Raw genomic sequence first — 22149 nt, forward strand, 5'->3', positions numbered from 1 at the left:
TCAGTCACAAGAACGTCGAATCTGAATCACTTGAAAAAAACACGAGGGTGCTTAACTTTTTTCCAGGTGTATATTAGACAACTAGTTAAGTAGAACATAGAAAATAAACTACAAGTGTTATGCGTACCTTGAAGGGACATATTGCCAGAAACTGCAGACAAAGGCCTGTACAGAAAAAGATATTCTCTCAAAGAATACTAGAAAGAAACTGTTATAGATGGGGCTAACCTGGCCATTACAACCAAGACTGTAAGCAATCAACAGCTTTTATGAAGTCATAGACACAGCCCAACCAAATCCAAAGAACAACACAGATTTAATTAGATGTTGTGAAATAGTTGGATTTATGAGGCAAAGTTCAGCTGGAAATACTCCATCTATCCCAAATGAGAAAAAAATTGAATTTTGAATGTAAATCAGTAACGTGCACAGAATGGAGTTTAAAAAGTACATCTTGTTTAAAGGGTTAAAGAACAGCGCATATTAGGAGCCACCTTCATGCAGACACATGGATATGAGGTTAGTTTAGCCTCAAATAACTTCACAGTCTATGACCAGAAGATCAATTTGTGCTACATGTGATTACTTCACCAAAAGCTGGACTTCCAGTGAAAACAGGGACATTGGTCATTGCACCATGAAGTGAAATACTCATATTAGAAGCTATTAGCAACATTTCTGCATCTAGTGACTGGATCATAGTGGAACCAATTACTCTGGCATTTTCTGAAAAATTGGAGTTGAAGAGCTTTCATAGATGTTAAAAATAAAGATTTCATACATGACTTTACCCAGGGAAGACTGAAATCAGCTTGTGATAAAAGAAAAGACTGTTATGATGTAAGTGGTGATAAAATTAAATTATATTGAGGTAGTATGTCACAGCTGATAAGATCTGGTAAGAGAGGACAAATTCTGAGGTTAAGTAGGTGTTTGGAGGATAGGCAATCCAAGCCAAAGTCATCCACCTTCGGAAGTACATCAGTGAGAGAACATCCAGCTGGGTAAGTCCAGAGAAGATTTTGTCAGTGGAACCTCAACCTGCAGAAGTTGCAAGTGGATTCACTCAATTATGTACCCAGGAAAAATGCTCCTAGTGACAAGATGGCCAGTGACAACAAGGAATAGGACGCCATTCTATCTGTGAGAAAACTACCTATAAAACTTGGTGAATAGACACTTTAGTGTTTTATTGTATTTTGTATTAGTGTTGTTTAAGGACTTCAAAATGCAGGAAGTGGACAGTGTTGTAAACTAGAAGGAGCTGCATATTGTAAAGATGACATTAAACCTGGAAAGTTCTAAGGATTTGATCTTAGGCTTTCTAGTACATTTTAGGGTAGATTATAAATATGGTGTCAGTGAAGTATCAAGAAGTTAGTTGTTGGATAGTTAAGAAGTTAGTAGAGCAAATATATCAGTGTTGTGTTTGTTTTTCAGCCATTAAGTGGTACAATTAAGTTTATTCTTTGTTATTGTAGTGCAGTTATTGTCATTTGTAAATGTATATCTACATCAAGGCACAGCAGTTTACAGGTGTTCATATTAATTTGCAATTGTTTACACAGACTGGATTTTGAACGATTTTTACCAGATAATCTAAAATAATCTGCCAATGAAAGAATAACATTACAACAATATGATGACTTAAGTACCTCTGTAGTGATCAGTGTACTGATTATTTATTATAATTAAAAAAAATCATAGATATGTCACATTACATTTCATAATATCAACTACTGACTGATAGCTTTAGGACAAATGTTTGATAAGAGGCAGCTCATGATTCCAAAGTGCTGTGTTTCCATGATTAATAACTTTTTCTTACTTATACACATTATTAATGGATTCTTAGAGTTACTCATCTCCTTAGTAGAAAATAATTGCAAGAAAGTATTGAAAATAGTGTGCAAGTTTTCTTCAGCAAGGTGTTTTACATGGGTTATAAAACCTATAACATCCTCTTTCTAATATGTTATATCCTTTAAGGTGTGTAAAATTTTAGAATTCCTTCCAGATTTTTCATCATACCTTTGACCTGGTCTAGGAGGAAATCAATTTTTAACTAACCTTAACTGAATTATGGTCTCTTAAACATTTTTTTTTAATTATCATGGAATAAGAGGTTTATGTTGGCCAAACGTGTCTGAGGTGTGAGGTCAACCGTTTATGATAAGAAAACAGGTAGCATGTAAATTTACTACAACTTACACAACATCACAGTGACTGCATGTGTTTCAGCCATAAGCAGTAACAAACAACAGGTACGAAAGTCACAGAATTCTTAATGCATGGTATCCCATGTACATACTGAAATGTTAAGGTCCAACCTTTTATATAACTGACATGAGTTAAAGCTTTTTAACCTAACTCAGATATTACATTTAGTTGTTTGTCAGCTTTCTATATATATCTCAATCTGAAACACATGATTATTGAATTCATGCCTGTGTTATTCCTTATTCCACAGAAAGTAATGCTGTATGTAACAGCTATCATATTAAAGATACTTCACCATTCTAATGTACTTTACATATATTTTCCCCTGGAAGTTAATAACTTTACGTCACTCTTACATTTGCACTTACAATAAAAATTTAGTGGAGGACTCAAGGTCGTAATATAAAAGAATGTTATAAAGACTAAAGAATAATATAAAATTCTGATGTTTAGAAAGTATTGATGGTATTATCTTTAATTTTTAAAGCCATGACTGAACTAAGAACATTCTTAGTGCTGTTGTGATTTTATGATTTTAAGAAACTTTGCAGACAATTAAATTTTAGACTTGAAACACCTTTTCAAACTATTGAATAACTACCATAACCCATTTATAGAAAATATTAAATGGAAAATGTAAATAAAAAATATGCTAATGAATAACAGAAAAGAAATTGTATTCAGAATAACTACACAAAACAAACTATTTAAATTTTCTAACAATGACCAAAAGATAGAACTTTCCATTGTATTGTGTATGTGGTGAAAAATAACATGACATATATAGTTTTTAAAGCACAGATTTTACCCTTTATCATATCCACCCATATATTTATGCAAACTAGACATCTCGTATCATACACTTACACCAGTTACAGTATTGGGAAAAAGCCCTTCCATGGATGATAAAGGGTTACATTTCTTGTTTCTATCATTAAAAGTATACTGTTCCATAAAACTTTTAAAAGAATATTAACATACATAGCTATGATTCTATTTCATGTATGGCTGACAGTGATAAACACTGAATAGAAATGAAATTATCATTACTATTTCTTTACTGTCTTTTAATCTGTCTTACATGCATTTTGCTAGTCTTTCATTCATTTGCTTTCTTATGAATGATTTTGTATTTTAGAATAAAAAAAAGTAAGTGATAGTGTGGCTTCAACAATTATTCATATTCATTCCAACTATTTGTTTGTAGTAAGTATAAGTACAAACAAATATATCAAGAAGCATGTCAGTTTCAAAAGCTTACTGAATGTAAGTTGTATGATTTTGATTCTTCTAGCATCTGGTATGTTAAATTATTTAGCTATTTTTTTCCCCCCTTAATTTATGAGTTTAAAGGAAAAGGGAAACAGTGGAATATATTGTATATTTAGATTATGTGGATATTCTTTCAAAGCCTAATTATGTTATGCTGTTCTCAAGTTGCTGGAAATGAAAGGTCATTCTGAGCACCTTCATAGAAAGGTGTGAAGACACATAGTGTAAAGGAGAACAATTCTTACTCAAATGTTACAGTTGGTATTTTTATTATTTATCTTACAGTGATTTCATGAATACCAAAGTGAAAACTAAGGGGCATTGAGGCTTATTTACTTTATTCTTAGGGTCTTATTTTTAATAGAATTATTATTGTATGGAAGACTTAAAATAAAACTCATTTGATTCAGTTTTTCAAGGATGAGGTAAACCTAATAAAAAAAAAAAAATAAATAAATTGATATGAGCTTAAATATTGTCTAGAAATTCAAACCAGTATCCAGATTTTCACAACTTGGTTCTGAGTCATCTGTGAACAACTGTCTTGAAAGCGGAATTAAATATTTTGAAGAAAAATATATGTCTTGCTCCATCTTAGAAAACAGGAGATAGAGAAAAACTAATCAATTATAATAATATTCAGTTTTTTCTTTCCTGAAAATGCACACACACACCTTACTATCTAAATGTGCATGTGTACACACTTTATTTCAACAGATGTAAACAAAAGATGGATGTAATTATACTTTAGTAGACATTTTTTCAACATCATATTAAAAGCTTCTCAAAGTTTTCAAAAAAAGTCTAACATCAGGTCTTGGAATAACTTTAAGTTTATTTATTGATAGTATTAAGTACAGTAAAGTTCAGCCCTAACTGAAATAAAGCAAAAATATACACAAGTTAGAGTGTTAATTTATCTCTATCGAATATAGGTTCTAGTTAATAAAGGCTTAACCAATGTTAGGCCTAAGATAAATAGACTTCTAAATTTCAGTACCTGTGATTAGAATTCTTTTGTGTTATTCTAAAAATCTTGTATATAAAGAAGTACTGTTGCAATAAAGATACTAACTTGACCACATGTTTTGTTGGTCTCTACTAGTCAGTAAGTATTGTTTGCTAATTCTTTTTGAAATGTAACCTTTTCCAGCATTTGTTGGTTTTGTGTAAATCATGTGTTAATGGATCACAGTATTAATCTGGTATACTCATGACACCCAAAATGACATTAATTATGATGGGTACTAAAGCATGTGCATTCAGTTTTATTAATTTAGCAGTTATTCTAGTATTATACATACTATAGGTTTATGTACAGCTTAAAAACGCTTATGCTCTTTGATGTAATACATTAGATAATTTTATAAGAATGTTTACTTCCATGGGAATTCAGTGGAGGGAAACCTGAAATTTGAATCCAGTTGTCACATAGACAGCTAGTTTTTGTATGGAATGGGGTAGTGTGGTGATGGTGACTAGTGTAATGTTAATTATGTGAATATGTACATATATCAAGCTTATTCCTTTTGAGTGATAAATTTAGTGTTTATTAATGTATGACTTCACCTTGACAGTTGGTATTGTTTTTTCAATACTGTTTTATTGCTTGAGTTTGTTATGAACAGGAATATTTGCTGCTCAATCTACTGTTATTTTAAATTGGAAATAAAGAAAGATTATTCCTGACTTGTGTTGGATGGTGTTTTATTGTTTCCAGGTGTCCAGTCATTGCGAGCTTTGCTGGCACGTGATAAAGATGAAGATTCACCAAAGCTTCACACACTTCTGTGTGAGGCTTTTTTTGCTGTGTATCTGAGTTTGCTGGTTTATGGGATAGCTACATGTGACGGCCAAATTCTCTATCGACTGGTGGGACAGAATCTCTCAGAAAAGACGTGGGCTATGCTGTATGGTGGTGGTGCAAAACGACTGCTGCATGTTGTTACTGGTGGCCAACATCCTCTAAGCAGTAGTTCAGAGAGTAAGTGAACAACTGACATATCACTCATGCAAATGTATAAGTCATTTAAATTAACTTGTTTTTCTGTTCTGAAGGCTGAGCAAATTCTTAAAATTAAAAGTTTTCTTCAGTGTGGCATTTTGAGTATTAATTGTTTCCGACTTTTTGTTTTGAATTCAGTGATCCTGTTTCTTCATAATAAACCTGCAAAATGGTTCCTTGTTCTATAGATGGGATTTGACATTTTTTTTTGTTTATGAGCCTAAATAAACCAATCACATAAATGATTGCAACACTGCATATGATTTATAAAAAGAAAAATTATATTCAAAATGGAATAATTTTGAATATACATCTTTAGCATGAGTTCATTAAAATAACTTGAATTTAGCCCTAAATTCTGAACTATTGTAACTTTAAAATTTGAAACATTTGTAAGTAGTATGAACTTTTCACCTCATAACCATCATATGAAATCTCATTTAACTAAGATAAGGGTCTAGCAGGCTTTTGTAAGACTTGTAACTGATTTTTTTCATTGAAATATATGGTTGACATGAAAGGCATCCTTGAGATACTTGAAGTATATTTATAAACAGTTATATTAAAAAAAAAGTAATGGTAATTCCATATGTTATTGGTACCATATATGAATGTTGATTGTAATGTGATTATATTTGTTTTCCAGAGAGTACACCAGGAGAGGAAGGTTTACTAATCACACTTTCTAAGCAGCGGATGAAGCTTCATAGGAAATTACTTGGACAACTTGGTCAAAGCACAGCTCAGAAAACTATGAAAGAAGATCGGCCAACTTACCGAGAACAGTTTGTTCCTCCAGAGATGTCCATGGTGTCTTATTTAATGTCTAAGGTAGAAGCAAATGTTACTTTTTCAAGTTTTAAGATCCTTAATATCATTCAAAGTAGAAATAAGACAAGTTAATATGCTAACAGCAAATTATTTTAAGCATCTCTGAGATTACTTAGTTTGATCGTAAAGTATAATTAAAAACTTGTATTAATAGGTGGATTTAGGTGCAAAGCTATATCTCAAATCCAGGAAACATTACATCTGTTTTGCACATTTCTGTGCAAGGATTTTTCTGGTTAAGTTTTGTATCTCTTTCTTTATAAACTTCTTATTGATATGATTGGATGCTAAAGGTTATTAATTTTATTCACTCACCTAGGTGACTCCTTCCTGTTAGTTGTAGTAAGACCAGTTTTGTTGTTTGTTCTATTCCACCTGAATTTTCAGTAAATCAGGTCCATTATTTGAGCAATTCAATAACCCTCTTAATATGGGTTGGTAAAAGTGCATGTCACAACCTTTTACATAGTTACATTCAAAATTTAATTATATTACTTTATCATCAATGTGTAAAAATAACTTGGCATTATAATATCAATTTCTTAATTTCAAAAGTAAATATTTAAATATGTTCTCAGCCTTCCCTTGTTTGTGTAACATCATGTTTATGACTTGCCCATTTTCTATTTTTTCAACACCCCTGTGTTGTTTTGAATTTGATGTAAATTATTCATTGTAATATAGGTATTACTAAAACATATTCTAATTTTTATTGCCTTCAATTTTTTTGGTTACAGGGATAAAAACCAGAATGTCTAATCCTCTTACTACATCTTCCTATCACATCCTCATTTTCACAAATTGATAGTAATTCTCTGACATTTTCTATTGATTTAATTTACCAAATGACGTATAATATTACCTTGTTCTCAGTAGAGATTTGTAGTTATTTAACCTGCAGATTGAAAGTTGAGGTCAGATAAAACAGCTAAGAGAATTATTTTAAGGCACTTATGCCTTAGTTACAAAGCCAATTAAAAAATATCAAAGTTTCAGGACATTGTTTGCTTTGTGCCTGTTATTATTTTTTGTTCTAAAGTACATATTTGAAATAAGTATAAACTATTTGATGTACTAGTACCAATATTACAAAAAAAAAGTAGGCTAAAGTTTCGTTAGAAGGCTGACAGCAAAAAAATCAGAAAGGCCATATTTCAGTATTGAATTTCTTCTTTTTCATGTATATATTTTATTTAATGTTATAAAAGTAACTAGAATGAGAAAATTAGAAATTTATTAGGTTAGATAATGAAAAAATTAAGATTCTTCACGAGGTATACTCACAAGTAGATTGTGTGTTAAGTCATTCAGTACTGTAAATTTAACTATGCATTCACTGTGTGATATACAGCTTGTATAGTGAGATTATTAGTTAGATATGGTACAAAGAGCAATAAAACAATAAAATATAATAAAAACAGATGTAAGTTGTTACAAATATTAAGCTGTGTAGGGTTAATAATCATAATTTTCTGTTTTTACAATCTGCAGTCATTACAGAAATTAAAAGGGTAGTTTAGAATTATTTCACTTTGTTTGTGATGAATTAACTGACTGCATGTAGATTTAGGATAGAGAAAATAACAGACAAAATATAAAGTTTTACTGGAAAAATTAATATAGGAGGTTTTAAAGGTTATGCAAAGGAAATTTGAAATCTAAGATGAAAATATTTTAAATCCTAACATGAAAATCACCTTATACTTGGACCAATCAGAGTCTAATTCACACTATGACTCCATAATTAACAAAAAAAATCTTTAATAAAAATACATAATTAAAAAATTGATTTTTTTTGTGAACAAAAGATTTAATGTTTACTGAAAGTTTACCAAATCTCCTGAAGATACACTTACTTCATTAAATGTTATAATATGTATAGTTACATGGTGGTTGCGATGTTGGTAAAAGTGACTGAGCCCATATAGAGAGAGTTAATAGGTGTTTTGAAATTTATTAGTTATTTTTGCTAGTTAAAATTAGGAATTGCTTAATATTTAGTAAAGTGAATTGTTCCATTATTAAAGACTGAAATAGAAATACAACTTGTATTAAACTAATTGACAAAATTACAAATCTATTGTTTGTTAAATGAAATTCAATTATTTTTCATGTATTGACCTAATTTACATGTATTAATTTAAAAAAATCAAGTTTATAATGTAGGTTGCTTACTTTTTTATTCTTTTTTTCATTCTGGACAATCTATACCTTTAAACAGGTCATTTTAAGTATTGCAAGATGTAATTTTTTGCTTCTTTTCTTGTTTGAAATACATAGAATTGTTACATATTAAGAAAAATCATACAACTGCTTTCAGCAGATCATAGGACTGTCAATTTGCAATGGTTTTAAGTCACCCAGTCTCTCTCTGATGATGCAGTTAGTTTTTTCTGAATTACCACCCACTAATTTTTTCTCAGTGTTTTAGTTATCACAATTTTTTTATCACACAAATACTTCACAAACCTTCATGAAAAATAAATTAAAAATTTTATTATTAATTGTTTTTCTTTCCTTTCAGCCTGAATTATCTGAACAAAATCAAGCTATAGATTATGATTCCAGTGAATCAGTCCCAAGTGATGTGGATGAGGAAGAAGAAGATGAAGTTGATGCTGATGATGTGTTTAGTGACTTCAGTGAAAATACAAAAGATGCCAAAATCCATTCCAAAAAGACAGTTGAAACATCAAAAATAGATGAGCTTGACCCTGATTCCTATTCCTGGGGTATTCTGCGTTACGCTGTTGTGAAATTGGTACATTGTCATGTGCTGACTTTTCTTGGTATTGCTGGGATTGACTTACAAGGTTGGTGATTTTAAAGCAGTGTATTTAATTATTGTATGCATAAATAAGGATTATTTTGTAATGAAAACTTCAGTTTTACTGTTAAGGCTTATAGGTGCCACGGTATTAGAATCTATTTTTTCACAATAATGCACAAATTTTTGCTGAGTATGTAACAGATGTAGTAATGTAATGTTAAGTGGAATTTTGAACTTCATGATTAAAAGTAGCAATATTTTATTCCTGCTTTCAACTGTTAAAGGGAGATGTGTTTAGACCTGGTTGATTTTCTGCTCGTTTAGCCAAAGTTTTCACCCCTGTGCTAAGATAACTTTTTCAAGGTTTTTATTCTGCTATCCCATTGTTTTTTAGACACTTATTTTCAAGGATGAAAGCTTTTTAATATCTCTTCTAGAACTCCCTGTGTCTAGTCCTATGATTCATTCCATATTGAAAACACTGGAGCTGTGGTTGTATCAACTCAAAACTCACATGGAATCTTACCATAGTCCTCCACCTAATTATCTACCTGGCTGTTTTGTAGAAAGTATCCAAAGTGGTCCAGCTATTCATAAATATAAGGCTCTACATGAACTACATAATACACCTTTCAGGTCAGAGGTTCACAATTATCATGAATATTTTATGTTCAAAAAATTTAATTTGTGGTATCTGATAGAAAAAATAAATTATATTCTTGTAGAATGTCTATCAAGTGGAACTCATTATTTGAACTTAGAAAGAAAGAAATTTTTTTTATATAGCTCTTCTTCTTTTCCTCAGATCACATAGTGCAGCTGTTCGTCCTGTCAAAAGACTATGGAATTTTTTAGTCCGTCAAGAACCCGTTCAAGACATTTTTATCCGTTATATTTTTTCTAGAAGACATGCACATGTTAAGGAGGTACCATCAAAGCTCTATCTAAATAAAACCTTAATTATTAAATGCATTATCATCTCTACACATATGCTTGATATGAGTTAACTAAAATTCAGTTTAGAAAGGAAAGTTGTAATTTAAATATGAAGTTATATCAAACTTTTAAATAAAAATATTCTGTATAGTTATGTAAAACTAATTAGATACTTTTTTTTGTTAGTTAATATTTTGCTGACAAATTTCTGTTTATAAATGTTTAGGAAATTTTGAAACTTCTTAATTATTATAGTTTCTCTTTTAAATACTCTGTATTTTAAAGTATTGGATACACATAACTTCCGAAATGGTCTCACCCCCTTGCTAAGAATTTTCTGTTTTCTGAATTCTAATATGTTCATATGGATTTGAGATTTAATGTGGTGGATGATGAACTTTTTGTGACAGTAGACAATGGTTTTGATAAGAGTCCCCAGGTCTCAGAGTTGATGATGTCTGCTGGGGAAGTACAGCTTTAGTTTGCAGGGAGTTTGTCTTACACTTGGCAGACGATTTCTTCCTTTCACATTACAATTTTTTTTGAGGAAGGATAACTACTGAATGGAAATTTCTTTCTACTATGCCTTCCACCTGTTACCATGCCTCTATGTAATCTCCTGGCTTAGATAGTTCTTTTTCCCAGGACATTTGGGGATTAGATATGAGCCAAAATTTGTTATTGTTAACTGGATGCCTTTTTACTCTCATGTTCTTTAGAGTAGGTTTTACTTTTGTGTCCTTTGTCTTATTGGTTCTTTGAGTAGAATTATAAGTTTGATATTTGTGTTATTTATCTTAAGGTCCTTTTGTGGTTTTGTACTTTAGGTGTTGCTTAGTGTTTTATTTTAGGTCGAATTTCATAGTTTTGCAGGTTCATTGTTTTTATATACTTTCCTAGGTTTTGTTAGTTTTTTAGAAATGAATATTTAATTTAAATGTCTTTTTTTCATGACAGTTCTGTGGGTTCTATCTGAAGGTTTCTGCCTTCAGTTACACTCCCCTCCCCCATTCACTTTTCAGATCTCCTTCCCTCCTCCTCGGGATCATGGTTTTTCCAGTCGTCTTGTCTAGTTTATTGAAGATCTACTACACAAAGGGGCTGTCGATTGGGTAGTACCCAACTCAACCTGGGTTTTACTCCAGGGAGATTGGAGGCGCATTATAGACCTGTCATGGTTGAACTCTTATCTGGAGCCACCTTGGTTCACCATGAAGTCCTACCTCTCATTTCAGGAGTTTTTTTGGGGGCTTTCTTCAGCTCTGTGCATTTTGTCGAGTGGTTAGCTTTTGTCAGTCAATCATGCCTACTTACTTCTTTGGGAAGCTAATTGGGTTGTGTTTTTTTTATCCAATTGGAGAGGTCCATTCTTAACCCCACTCAATACCTTCTCCTTTGCTCACTGCAGGAGGGGTTCTCTCTCTCTTTTGGGAATGTGAGCTTACTTGGAAGCTCTCATTCCCCTGGGTTGAGCTCACATGTGTTCCCTTCAGTTGAAACTTCTCCCATGATCCCTTGGACCACCCCATTACCTTTCTGACCTTGCTTGGTGACTTGACAGGGAACCAACCACGGTGAGGGCTCCTATTCCTCCTCCTTGACTGGAGACTCATCTGTTTACTGATGCTTCCTTGGTGGGTTGGAGGCTTTCCTTGATTCTGAAGAAATTTCCAGTTGATGGTCTGTCGAGGAGACTACTCTTCAACATCATTTTCAAATTTTGGCAGTTTGTCTGGCTCCCTATCATTTCTTCCTGCTCCTAATGGGGGGTGGGTGGTTATAGTTCATTTCAATTATTCTACTGTTGTCACATCACTAAGCAAGGGGAACCAAATCTAGATCTCTGTGTTTTAAGACTCTGGATCTTCTTTACTGGGCCCACGACCACTGCATGGTGACCTTGGTGTGTTATGTGCCTGGCATTATGAATCTGGAGTGTTCCCTTCTTCCACGGATATTCTGGTGGGTGTGTTCTCAATCAAGAACTCCACGTATAAAAGTGTGTGCCACTGACTGGAATGTCCAAATTCCTTCCCTTTGATCTCTGGTTCCACACCCTTCAGCTCTGGGAGTAACTGCATTCTGTCTGGCTTGGAGGGGTATTCACTTGTATACCTACCTTTCAATCACTCTCTTCTACAGAATCTTTTTCCCTACTGCAGACCACTCCTTTTCATGTCCAGCTCGTTGCTCCATATTGGCCTGGTCCATCTGCTACATCCCTTTGTTCTGCTGGATTGGGATCTCAAAGTAGTCTCTCATGCCCTATTTGGTTCTCCCTCTGAACCCATTGCAACATGTTCCTTGTACCACATTTCCTGGCATGTGGCTGTTATTGTTGTGATATTTATTCCATTAATGTTTCCCACAACCTTTACCATTCCTCCTATGTTATCTTCTATCTGGTTATGCTATCGGGGAGCAGCGATAACTGAATAAATGAATTGGTGGATGGAGGGGGTCCAAGAGGGATATTGTTTTTGTATAGTGTATATATAATAATGTGAAAATTTACATAATGCTAAATCTCATAAATTCAGTAACACCACTAGTTTAACTTAAGTTTGCATCTATTAATTAATAAACTCGTCTTTATACGCATGCCTTATTCACTGTTGGCCCTTGCAAGGATTTTAAATTTTCCTATATTTATGGGTTCATTACATACAGTGCATGTTTCTTAATACTTGAATGTGATATAGATATTAACATTAGCATGTTCTTGTATGCAGCCTATTACCCACATAGTCATGAAACCATTATAACCTAAAGAACATTTAGGATACTTATTTATACCATATTAGAAGTTTTGTATGCAGGTACACAATCCTTATACTTGAAAAAACACTGTAATGTACATACAGGCTTAAATACACATCTCAACTCTACTTGATGACATAGTTTAGTTAACTGATTTCTGATCATAGTTGCATTTCCCAGTATGTTGTAAGACAAAAATATTTTCTATTATCTGCCAGTTAAGTGTTAGGGAAAGACGCTTATTAAAGAAAATAAATAACTTATTTATAACTCCTAGTATAAATGAATCATTTAGTAGAAAGTCTTTAATATATTTTATCTTTTTGTGAAACAGTTATTATTTTTTGGTTAATTCTTCTGTTTGATGAACCAGTATCTTAATCAGATTTTTCTTAAAAGATGATAGTATGTAACTATGAAAGTTAAAATATATCCCTGAGAATTTCTTATTGAAAATTTCACATTCAAATTTACTATCTATATTATGAATGTACAGGTATAAGAATGTAAGTTGATGATTATTTTAGTGTTTAATAGTGAATTTAATATTAGAAATTTGTTAAGGTAGTTTAAAACAATTCCCAACAGCTTATCTGAAGATGATAAAGGTACTGTCTACATACCTTATGTAAAATAATGGCTTCAATTGTGCGGGGCATTCTTCTAACCAAAATTTTTCCTCATGGCATAAAAATATATTGGCAAGTGCTGGGGCTAATCTTGAACCCACAGCAACATCATCTAGTTGGTCATAGATATCATTGTTAAACAGGAAATGGGATTTGTTGGTGTAAAACTTTGTAAGTTTCTGAAACACTTGTGTAGAAAATTTAATTTGATTGTTTTCAATTTGATAAAATAGTTTGATACATAGGATATCCTTAACTTTATAATACAAACCTAGAATATAATTTTCATGTCAATTCTCCCTTCACCCCTAGAAACAAATTTCAATCTGATGTTCTGTGTGTCATAAAACTTTGCCTTCATAACTGAGCTAAAGATATTGATGTAAAGCCTCTACATTGAATATCTTGTACTGCATACAAATATCATTTCAGATGTACTTTCATCTGGCATAGGTCCACTTGTCTGCAAGAGTTGTGTTATTGAGCGAAAGTCCTCATGGACAATAATATGTGGCCGATAAAACTTTAGGTCTGATGGTGCTATTTTTCACTCATATTTTAGTTTAAATCTGCCAAATCAATAAGAATGTGAGGAAAATGTATCTATGGTCAAATGTGAATTTAATGATTTCTTATACTTCACACCTATTTTACACCACCACACTCTTAAAATGTATCTCGTTGATAATGTCTTAAATACAGCATTGAAAATTAATTCATAGCCAGCATAACATTTTTTAGTGATTAGACATAATCTATTGGTATACTGTTTAGCTGAGTAAGATTAATCAAGTTTTTATCTTGAGTTGTAACTAACTTAGAAACTGGGCTTCTTTTTGTTTATAAAATGATAGACGAAATCTTTTTTATAAATTTGTACTAATGTACTGTTACATTTCTCATACATTGTTGTAAAAGATGTTATGCAAGAGCTAATGTTTAACTGTTTTTATAATCGAACAAAGATATTCTGCTATATACTTTTACAAGAACATGCACATATTAATAAATTATTTATTTTGTGCAAAGGATAATATAGGGCAAGATACAGATTCAATGGATTATTCTAACCCAGATCCTGTTCGGATCATTCACAAAGACCAGGATAGTATCACCACATTCTGTGTTAGCAAGGTAGGGTCTTTATTTTCAGTAATTTTATATAATTTAAAATGTATATATATTGATTTTGTTAGCTTTGTTGTATTAAGTTAGAAATTGTCAATATTAGAATATCTTGTCCCATATTCAGTTGAAATGCTCTTCTAACTTTTCAAAAAGATGTATTAATTCTCAACATGGGCTTGGGAGATTTGACCAATCACGTTACCTCTTTGTACACATTTTAAATCTTTATACTTTTGATACTGCTAACTTTTAATATAGTATGTATATCTTCACAAAATGTGGCTTGGAAAACTAATCATTATAAATCGTATTTTTTAGTGAAGTAGTTTTAATAAACTAAAAAAAGATTTGTCCACAAATATATTGAGCATTTTTATTTTTTTACTAGTCTGAGTGCAAAATGATATTCATGTTCAGATTAAAAATACTTTTCTTGATCTCAAAAATCTCAAATTTCATTTGCATAATCTCTAAAACCTCCTAACAACATTTCAAATATTTGTTTTCAGTAAAACTTTATATTTTGTCAATTATTTTCTCTGCCCTGACTCTATACAAGGTTGGTCAATTTTACTGACTTTGTAACAACCAAAAAAAAAATCTAAACAAATCAAAATTACCCTTTCTTTCTTTCTAGAATAACTTCAAATTGTAACATGAAACTACATTTGTTTATCCTAACTAGCTTTAAACTGGTAACAGTATACATCTATTTATACTTAAATTTTGTTGTTTTATTGCCCTTTGAACTGTGTCTAACTACTATTTGCACCATTATAAGTTGTAAATCACTTGGGAAATGTGGAGCTCACATTACTCTATTCAATTACCTTACCCACGAGCTGCTCAAATGCGTGCCTCATGAAACATTTTTATTTTATATTTATTTTACCCAATCTAACCTTAACTGACCTAAAGAGATCCCTTTTTTTACATTTTAGTTACTTTTATAATAATCAAAAAAAGAATTAACATGAAAAACAAGAAATAAGGTACTTACCCAGGTAAATAAAATTATGTAAAGTACTAACAACATCATTGAAAAAACATAGGGCTAACTTTCATTAACATTTCAATATAAAAAGTGCAATACCCACTTTTAAGTACTAAATTTATCTTTTTTATATATATATATTTTTTATAACTAACAGAAAGAGAAAATGTTTTTTGGAGCACAGAGTGTGCGTGTACATACTGTTTAAAGCATACAAACATAAAATTCTTAAGCACAAATTATATAAATATTTCAGAAGTAACACTTTTTCCCACACACAAACACATCTATATTGCATTTTATATGTCTGAGTGGAAATTGTTACAGTCAGAAAGTTATTTACAGATTAATGCTGGGATCATAGCTTTAGCCACTCCTAAGGAAATCCAAGAATTAGATTTTTCTCTCCTGCTGGAACCAACACCATGGTTAGAGGATGAAGCAGAATTTGATATTTTAAATCTTGAAAAGTATGTATGTTTGTATTGACCTCTCTTTTTATGTTATCTTCTGTTAAATAATTGATCTTCAAGTGTAATGTTTCCAGTTAAAACAAATAAATAAAGAAATTCCAGAGGGTAAGCATAAGCCAGGTTTCCATGTTATAATTTATTGAATCCAGTTTAACTAATATATAAAGAAGTGAAAGATGAATCTTGAGTTTTCATTTACCAAAATGTTTGACATTAAGAAATTTTCTCTAGTACTGTTTTTTTCAAAATGTTATATACATTTTTACCTTAAAGAACCCAAGAGCTTCCTGAAAGTGAGTTTTTAGTTGTTCATCATCCTTCTGATCGAGGATCTTCTAGTTGTGGGTATGGTGTGACATCTGGTGCCCCAAATTCAGTTGCAGGTTCTTCTTACAGTAGCCCTACTGGGCCAGCTCCTCCACTGGTAGGAATACAGACTGGTCGTGGTACTTCCATGGTATGTGTATTGTTCCCCTTTCATAGTCTTGTCATTAAATATATGAACATAACTATTCCACTATCTTCATTAGTTTGTTTTCGTTGTGAGTAGATGGGCTCTTAATTGTTCTATACTGGATAAAACTGAAAAATGAAAAGCACTTTTTTAATGTAAAGAGCAGTTAATGGAAAGCACATTTTAGAGTAAAGAGCAATAAGAAAAAATGATGAGGAAAATTCCTTAATAAAGATTTTGTTAGGTTTTTAGAGTTTTGTTCATAGGTCACAGATAACTTGTTCTTATTAAAGAAATCAACTTTATGATTTAGAATATGTATATGAAATGAGAAATGATATCAACATTGTCCTTGCTATCTCTCTGTAATCTTGTTCGAAATATGCGAAATTGCAGGTATGACAATGAAAAAAGCAAAAATTTTAACAGTGAAAATTTTTTTGTAAGCTTGGCTGTGATGTGTGGAGCACAAGGTATTACATGCACACTAATTGTTAGTACACAGTTTGAAACATATGTGGCTTTTATGCTATGTTTGCAGTGAATAATTTGAGAATTATATTGAGGTCTTCTTAACATTTCTTCCATCTTTCAAATGCTTCAGGACATGGTAGAGGAATTTTTTAAGTTATAAACGAAAAATAATAAATTTATATGTTTAAATGTAAAGAAAGTCAAGTAATACTTGATAGATATTACACTTCTCATGATTAGTTTTAACACAGTATTTACCAAATTAAAAAATTATTTGCATATTTCTTTGACAGACATATAATGGTTCATATATGGAGTGTATGAAAGTACAACCCTAATCTTTGGTGAAAGGTTAAATTATGAGAATGTACAAACATACTTCAAGTAAAATCCATTGTGTATGGATTGAATTTGTTGTAAATAAACAGGGACAAAAATAAAGGGTATGGAGTGAAAGAAGAAATATTTAACAAAAAATGCTGATTTGGTTTTGCTAAGTGAATGAAAAAAACAGTTAAAAATAAATAATTTTAACTATAGATAAATCAGTAAAAATATTAAATTTAAAGGGGGGGGGAGAAATAAAGTTCTACCATGAGGTTTAGAACACTAAGTTTTTCATAGGATTTGAAAACATTTTTAATTCTTATTCAGTCAATGAATTTGTCGATTACCGTATTTTTCGGAATATAAGACCCATGGTGTATAAGCCGCACCCTTATTTTGAAGACAAAGTTTTGGGAAAAAAAGCTACAGTTGCATTTGAAAGATTTTTTATTGAACAAAAATTCAATTTGATACTTTAAAAATACCATAAATCAAAAAAAGGTTTACTGTTATTTAGTTTTGTTCAAAACCTACAAAATCTTCATTGCTTTCGCTGTCACTTGGAAAGGAATCATGGGATCCAATATTATGGTCAAAGAGAATGTCATCCTCAGTCCCATCCATTGCGTTACTAATACCACATTTCTTAAATGACTTAATCACTATATAACTTCTTACTTTTTCCCACAAATTCTTCACCCACATGCAGACCTAGGCCTTTGCGTTTCATGAACCGATAACACCACGATGTATGACCAGTAAAATCTTCTAAACTATTATCACATGCAATCCTCTTTGCTTTAAAAATTATCATATTTGTAGAAATGGATAGTCCTTGCCTTCTCTGATCCACAACCCATTCGTAGAGTTTATTTTTGAGATCTTGCCATTTTGTTTTTTTAACTCGGAAATTGCATTTATCACTTTTAATCATTTTCAATTCTTCTTGTTTGCACCAGCAACGAATTATTTTTTTCTGTTGGTGGAGGACCAAAATATTTTTCAGCAGCTCTATTTCCATGCTCTTTTGCATAATTAATCACACTTAATTTCAATTTAGCTGTGTATGACAGTCTCTTCTCTTTAGACATTGTAAGGGGTGAAAAAAAAGAATGAAAAATGAAGAAACAACTATTTTGATCCCGATACCTAAGCTACGGTACTTCGGCTTTTGGTGACTCATCCAACTTGACAGTAAGCATGTGCCAGACTGTCGAGTATCAAATGAAAATTGAAATACTGATTAGATGATTACTGATGCTAATTGCATTAAGAGCTCTGATTGGTCAAGCGCATTGCACATTTGAATCCAAGGCAAGCACTCAAAAACGATTTTTTATTTGTTAAAGTTAGGCTTAAAACAGCCTTATTCTGCTCCACATTAAACAGGGATCGTCGTGTATTTACAAGCTTTTTCACTCTCATCCATTACTATAATTTATCTTTTTATTATTTAGGGAGCATTATAAATAGTTATGTTTTTAAAAGAAAAAAAAACTACTATTGTTATAAATAACACATTCAATTGAACTAAACTATACTTGCCTATTTAAATATATTTACATATGGCTTGTGTATATCCTATATATACATATATATGTTATTCATACCTTCGGTGTATAGGACGCAAGCAGATTTTGACATCAAATTTTGGGGTAATAAAGTGCATCTTATACACCAAAAAATACGGTAATTCAACCCCTTTTTAGTTAGAAATAAGTAATATTTTCTTAAACATCTTTATCACTGCTTACATCTTCAGAAGACAAAACATAGAAGTAATGGTATTCATGCTTATCAAAGAGCCTAACTAGTATGTTTTGTGAGAAAACATTTCTTCTTCCCATCCATTGAGGGTTGAGATACATTCAAATGAAGATTTTCAAAAACCAGTCTGAAAAATGAATTTGTCATTTTTTTATCTATATATAAATAAGATGAAACTACAATTTACAACCCCTCCCACCCACACCAGTGGCTCAGCTGTACATTTGTAGGCTTATAATGCTAAAAACTGGATTTCAATACCTGTGATGAGCACAGCTTAGTTAGCCCTTTGTGTAGCTTTGTGCTTAACAACTTACAAACAAGCAACACAAAACTCTCATGTAAGTGGGTTCTTCATTAGCTGTACCAATTGGATGTGTCACATCCTAGAAAAGATAAATAAAAAATACTCCTTTAAGATGTTATGCAAATTATGACATTTTTAACATTATTCACTAGAGTTGTAGTAGTTTCAAAACAGATGTGGATTTTACATCTGAAACACTTTTAGCACTGAAGAGTTCCTTCAAGGATCATCGCTCGTGTTTCAAACCACAATGTACCAATTAGTAATTTCTTGTGAAGCAAGTTACATATTTTCTGCTTGAAAGCACATGATTAACTTTAAGCTATAGTGAAACATTAAAAGTTCCAAGCTTTTTATAATAATTACACATTTTGTAGGAATGTTAAAATAATGGTCCCCTTCAATCAAAAGAACATTGGTTTAAATTATATGCAATGCTCTCTGTAAAAAGCATCAACAAAATGAAAGAAGTAAAAATTTTCCAAACTTTGTTTCCGCCAGAGACTTGTTTCAAACATACTGATTCCAAGAGCATGTTTCCACTGTGTTGTTTTTTATTCTAATAAAAATAATCTGTGTAAACTTATCTTTGAAAGTTGAGTAGCTGTATACTTTTATTTTATTATTATTATTTCTTGTAATTGTTTTTTGAGTTGTCCTGAATTAGTTTTAAAAATCATTTTAATGTACCACACATCCTTTAGAAATAGTAAAACATGTTAATAACCAGAACTAATAAACTATATTAATAAAGAGTGACCAGGTTTCCCATCCTCAGCATTTTGTTTTCTTTCTCCATTCTAAGTAATATGAATGATATTTGAATTTGAGAAAGAAAGATGTTTTATAATATTTTAGTTTGATAGAAATCTTATGAAATAATTGAGATTCTGACACATGCAGTATTTTGTGTTCAGTTATTGTGTCTGGATGTGGCTGTCCTAACCTTTTCATGTCTATAATATACTTAGCATATGATTATTAAAACTGCCCTTCAACTTCCACCTTCTGTTCAAATTTGTGTATAGTATACCTATTTGTTTTTTATGTGTGTTGTGCCAGTTATTATGTTTTATTGTTTTTACTCTAAAGAGTATCTGAAAATGCAAAACCAGTAAGAAATAAAATTAGTTTAGGAAGGTAGAGAGATACAAGGGTTACAAATACATGTTAACAACCTGAGGTGGAATCTGTTCAATATATGTGTGGGAGTCAACAAAGAGAACTGGAATTTTTCATCAGAGGTACAGGTCTCTCATGAGACAAGACCATTGTATGTGGTGACGTCAGTGCCAGGGCAAAAGAGTGGGAGAATGGCATAGAGAATAGACAGGGAATTGCTTTAGATGATACACTACTAGAGTCAGACTGACTTGTATCAATGATGGCTGGTCAACTAGATTAGCAACAAAACCAGGTGACTCTGACAGTGTCATAGACCTTGCCTTAGTGCCACAGTAAGCAATAACCAATACACAATGGAATGTATTGGGACAGCATGAAAGTTATTGCCTACCAGGTGTTGTGTTAATCAGAAAGTCTGGCAGCCATGAGGCAAAGAAAGCACCACAAGTGTTTACTTACACCATTAGGCAGAATGATGTACCCATCAGATTCCTTCAACAGAATGCGAAGAAAAAGACCAAAGGAAGATGGGTTAGTTAACCACCATGGTAAGATGGAGGAAGTTGAGGAAGCTTGTAGGGAAAACAGGTGCTATACAAAGGTGGCAGAAATTAAGAAAACAACAAACGAGCACAGAAAAACTGGTGAGAAAGGTAAAGAGGGAGAAGAACAGACTAACAGAGGAACTTGAGAGAGACAGTTGAATCTAAGTGGGACAGATGGTAGCAGTTCACCAAAGAGGTAGGGGATGATAAGATGCTGCAAAAATTGTGGCAATTGAATCACAGGATGAATAAAAAAACACACAGGCCACATAGTACCAAACATATGGAATGAAGATGGAGTCATCATGAAGACTGATCATCAAAAGGGTGAAGCCTTCTTGAAATGTTTTATTGAATAGGCAGATCAAGGAGGCTGAGAGATAACATGCATGGTTAGAGAAGGCTTAAGGAGTATGGTAAATCCAGAAGAGTATGATAATATGATTAGTATTGAGCAGGTCAAAGACATTCTCAGGCAAAGTAAGAACAGTGCTTTTGGCCCTATTGGGATCCAGTATCATCACATCAGGGAATTAAATAACAGCAAATTGGGTGAGATTGTGGGAGAATTCACTGACAGTATAAAAAGTTCTACACTTCCAGAAGAATGACTACATAGCTACCTGAAGCCATTGCCTAAACCAAGGAAGGATCACACACAAACGAGTGGCTTCTGCATCATTATGATGCAGAATGTGTATGGAAAACTCATTTGAAATATTATTTCTAGGAGGTTGATGCTTGATTGTGAAGAAAGAGAAATCCTGCCAAAGATTTTTGGTAGTTATAGACCAAAGAAGGACACATGGGTTAATGTAGAAGTCTTTGCCTACAATATGTATAAAGGTTTTAAGAAAAAGTTGTGAAATGGTGGCTGCTTCACTGTACCTGGAAGATGCCTACAGTAGGGGTGAAATATGACTGTTTGATGCAAATCCTGAAGGACTGAAATAGATCTTGATAGTCAATTGGATTTGGAGTAGCACTATTTGAAAAGAAGGTTGCCCTCCATCCACACAGGTATGGGGATATCACAACTGCATACTATGTTGTACCAAGACTGCCTCAGGGATCACCTATCTCTCCTGTCCTATTCAGTATACACAGCGTGGTCACAAGTAAATAGACACCA

At 32.1% G+C, this 22149-nt stretch overlaps 1 protein-coding gene across 6 annotated transcripts in view; it reads left to right on the forward strand.

The window, feature by feature from the left end:
- LOC106459327 (dmX-like protein 2) overlaps positions 1 to 22149 on the forward strand; it is a 173702-nt gene that overhangs the window by 122893 nt on the left and 28660 nt on the right. For all 6 annotated transcript variants that reach the window (XM_022385793.1, XM_022385791.1, XM_022385796.1 and 3 more), the window contains 8 exons: positions 5213 to 5476; positions 6144 to 6328; positions 8853 to 9141; positions 9536 to 9734; positions 9904 to 10024; positions 14453 to 14557; positions 15891 to 16015; positions 16292 to 16475. In XM_022385793.1, the coding sequence (XP_022241501.1) occupies positions 5213 to 5476; positions 6144 to 6328; positions 8853 to 9141; positions 9536 to 9734; positions 9904 to 10024; positions 14453 to 14557; positions 15891 to 16015; positions 16292 to 16475 (1472 nt within the window). The remainder of the gene's footprint in view (positions 1 to 5212; positions 5477 to 6143; positions 6329 to 8852; positions 9142 to 9535; positions 9735 to 9903; positions 10025 to 14452; positions 14558 to 15890; positions 16016 to 16291; positions 16476 to 22149) is intronic.

Source organism: Limulus polyphemus, unplaced genomic scaffold (assembly GCF_000517525.1).
Source record: "Limulus polyphemus unplaced genomic scaffold, Limulus_polyphemus-2.1.2 Scaffold593, whole genome shotgun sequence".
Taxonomy (NCBI): domain Eukaryota; kingdom Metazoa; phylum Arthropoda; class Merostomata; order Xiphosura; family Limulidae; genus Limulus; species Limulus polyphemus.